This window comes from Penaeus chinensis, chromosome 20 (assembly GCF_019202785.1).
Source record: "Penaeus chinensis breed Huanghai No. 1 chromosome 20, ASM1920278v2, whole genome shotgun sequence".
NCBI lineage: Eukaryota > Metazoa > Arthropoda > Malacostraca > Decapoda > Penaeidae > Penaeus > Penaeus chinensis.
In genome coordinates this window covers 19,115,902-19,118,401 of record NC_061838.1, presented here as the reverse complement: position 1 = coordinate 19,118,401, position 2,500 = coordinate 19,115,902, and the positions used below count along the sequence as shown (strand labels likewise).

Here is a 2,500-nt window from a genome sequence, read left to right as displayed (position 1 = left end):
TACATAAATAAAATAGTTTCCTACGTGGCAGTGATTAGGAAACCGAATTGCAACGGTAATTAGAGATTTAATATGGGTGACAAAAAAATCTAAGCATTCTTGTCGCCACATTTCGAGTCATATCATTAAAAAAATATATATTCAATTATATTCCGTTAATGATCTTTCCCTTGCATTATCGGGAGGGAAAATGTGCTTCGGCTGGTAACCAGAGACCACATAACGTCAAAGGCTGTTGCAATGATGTAGGTCACCTTGCATCTTTGCATTTGAAGGAAGAGTGTAGTTGTATATTTGCTTGTGTTTGTGTGCACGTGTGTGTGTGTGTGTGTGTGTGTGTGTGTGTGTATGTGTGTGTGTGTGTGTGTGTGTATGAGTGTGTGTGTGAAAGTTAGAGAGTGAGTATGTGTTATTCTAAATTAGAACATGATTTTTTTATACTGCAAACCAATTCCAGAATTCAAAATAATCAATCAAGCTATAAATCCCTTGTATTTCATTCGCATATTTCCAAATTGCAATTTTCCTTTGCATGTTGCCAGAAGCACGATGCCTAACGCCCTTCTCTCCCCCCAGGCCGCCGACAGCCTCCGGGGCGCCGCCTGATGTTGGTGCCTCGGGCCGCTCCAACCTGCGCCATGCCTGCTGCTTCGCCCTCCCGCCCCACCCCCGCCGCCCCCAGGCCCTTCACGCCCGCCCCGGGGTACGCCCAGTACCACATGGCAGTGGTACATGCGTCACACATGCCCACTGGATATGGCAGCCGACCTTCGCTCCCCAGCCCGCGGTACCTCGGAGTGCCACCTGGCAACCACCTGGCAGCGGCACTCACTCAGCCGTCGCCCCCAGGGCTGCCCAGGTCACGCTCGCCGCGCCCTTCCCCCATCCAATACGAGGCTGTGCAACCCCCGGCGAGAGCCATGCCGCCCGCATTTCGTCCTGTGGGCATCCACGGCGCCCTCAGCTCGCCCAAGCAAGCGTCCGTTTGCCCCGAGGCCCGAGGCTCGTACCCGGCGCCCGAACTCCCTGAGAGCCACCCAGTGCAGTGGCCCTCCGACGCCCCTCTGCCCGGCTCCGACATGCCCTTCGACCTCTCCACGCACAACCGGGAGCCCCGCATGTCGCCAGCCTCCAGGCCCCTTGACCTCTCGGAGTCGGAGCAGCCGCTCGACCTCCGAGTGAAGAAGAGGCACCAAGAGGAGGACGAAAACATGAACATCGTCGTGCGTCGGACGCCGCCCACGCCGCCCCGACGGCCCGTCTCGCCCAAGTACGTGAGCGCGAGCCTTGGGTTCCGCTCGCCGCACCGGCACGAGGCGCCGCCCGCGCCCGTGGAGAGCGAGCACAAGACCAGCAGCCTTCCGCTGGTGCACGTGACCAGCCCGGTCAGCACGCGCACCCCGCCCGTGGTGTATCCCCAACCAGTCCATCAGCCCGTGCACCACCCCGTGCACCACAGTGTGCACCAGAGTGTACATCAGACTGTACACCAGCCTGTTCCAGTGTACACTGAATGTCGACCTCTACCTCCGGCTTCGTCTGTCAGACCGCCTTACCCTATGATGGGTCTTCCTCACAACGCCTACCACCTGGGCCCGCCCGCCGGCTCCCCGCAAATGGTGGCAGGGTACAGAGGGCCTCCGCCCGGACCGCAGGGTCATCCTGCCCTCTACCAGGTCGTTGGAGACCGCATGCCGAAGGGCGTGACCCCGCATACGGAGCCCCATGGGCCGTCCCCAGTCCTGCCAGGGATGTCAACCGCGAAGCCGCGCGAGCGCTACGCGTGCAAGTTCTGCGGCAAGGTGTTCCCGCGCTCGGCCAACCTGACGCGGCACCTGCGGACGCACACGGGCGAGCAGCCGTACAAGTGCAAGTTCTGCGAGCGCTCGTTCAGCATCTCGTCCAACCTGCAGCGCCACGTCCGCAACATCCACAACAAGGAGAAGCCGTACAAGTGCCGCCTCTGCGACCGCGCCTTCGGCCAGCAGACCAACCTGGACCGCCACATGAAGAAGCACGACTCCGACGGCCCCACGATCCTCGATGGCAGCCCCAAGCGGTACACGTCGCGGCCGCGGGAGGAGGCGACGACGACAGTCTCCGAGGAGAAGGACTCCTGCGACCTCAACGGGTCCTTGGAGAGCCGCAGTGACATGATTGGCCCCGAGGAAGACGACGAAGAGGATGAATACATTGATGTCGAGGAAGAGGACGAGGACGACGATGAAGAGGACCTCGGAGAGAAGGAGAGAGAAAAAATATCCTGTGCCGTGACCATAAAGTCCTCGGCGACTCCCATGGAAGTCGACGGCGCCGAGGCCATGGTGCAGCCCGTGGCCGTCATCACAGCGTGATGCTCTTCTCCTTCTAGTGCCTCCTAAAAGTGTCCTCGGAAAAGTATCGAGTGTAGGACAGGGATCACTGTTAAGATGAACGTTTTGTCACGGGCAATTGACCAGAAACGTTTGGTCCTTGAGACATTATCTGTACCAAAACACCA

At 58.8% G+C, this 2,500-nt stretch overlaps 1 protein-coding gene across 1 annotated transcript in view; it reads left to right on the top strand.

Annotated features, from left to right (window-relative positions):
- Positions 1 to 2,500, top strand: part of LOC125035985 (histone-lysine N-methyltransferase PRDM16-like) — an 11,618-nt gene that overhangs the window by 7,150 nt on the left and 1,968 nt on the right. Inside the window, exon 2 of the mRNA XM_047628313.1 lies at positions 577 to 2,500. This exon is cut by the window's right edge and continues 1,968 nt beyond it. Coding sequence (XP_047484269.1) covers positions 606 to 2,354 — 1,749 coding nt within the window. The 5' untranslated portion in view covers positions 577 to 605 and the 3' untranslated portion in view covers positions 2,355 to 2,500. The remainder of the gene's footprint in view (positions 1 to 576) is intronic.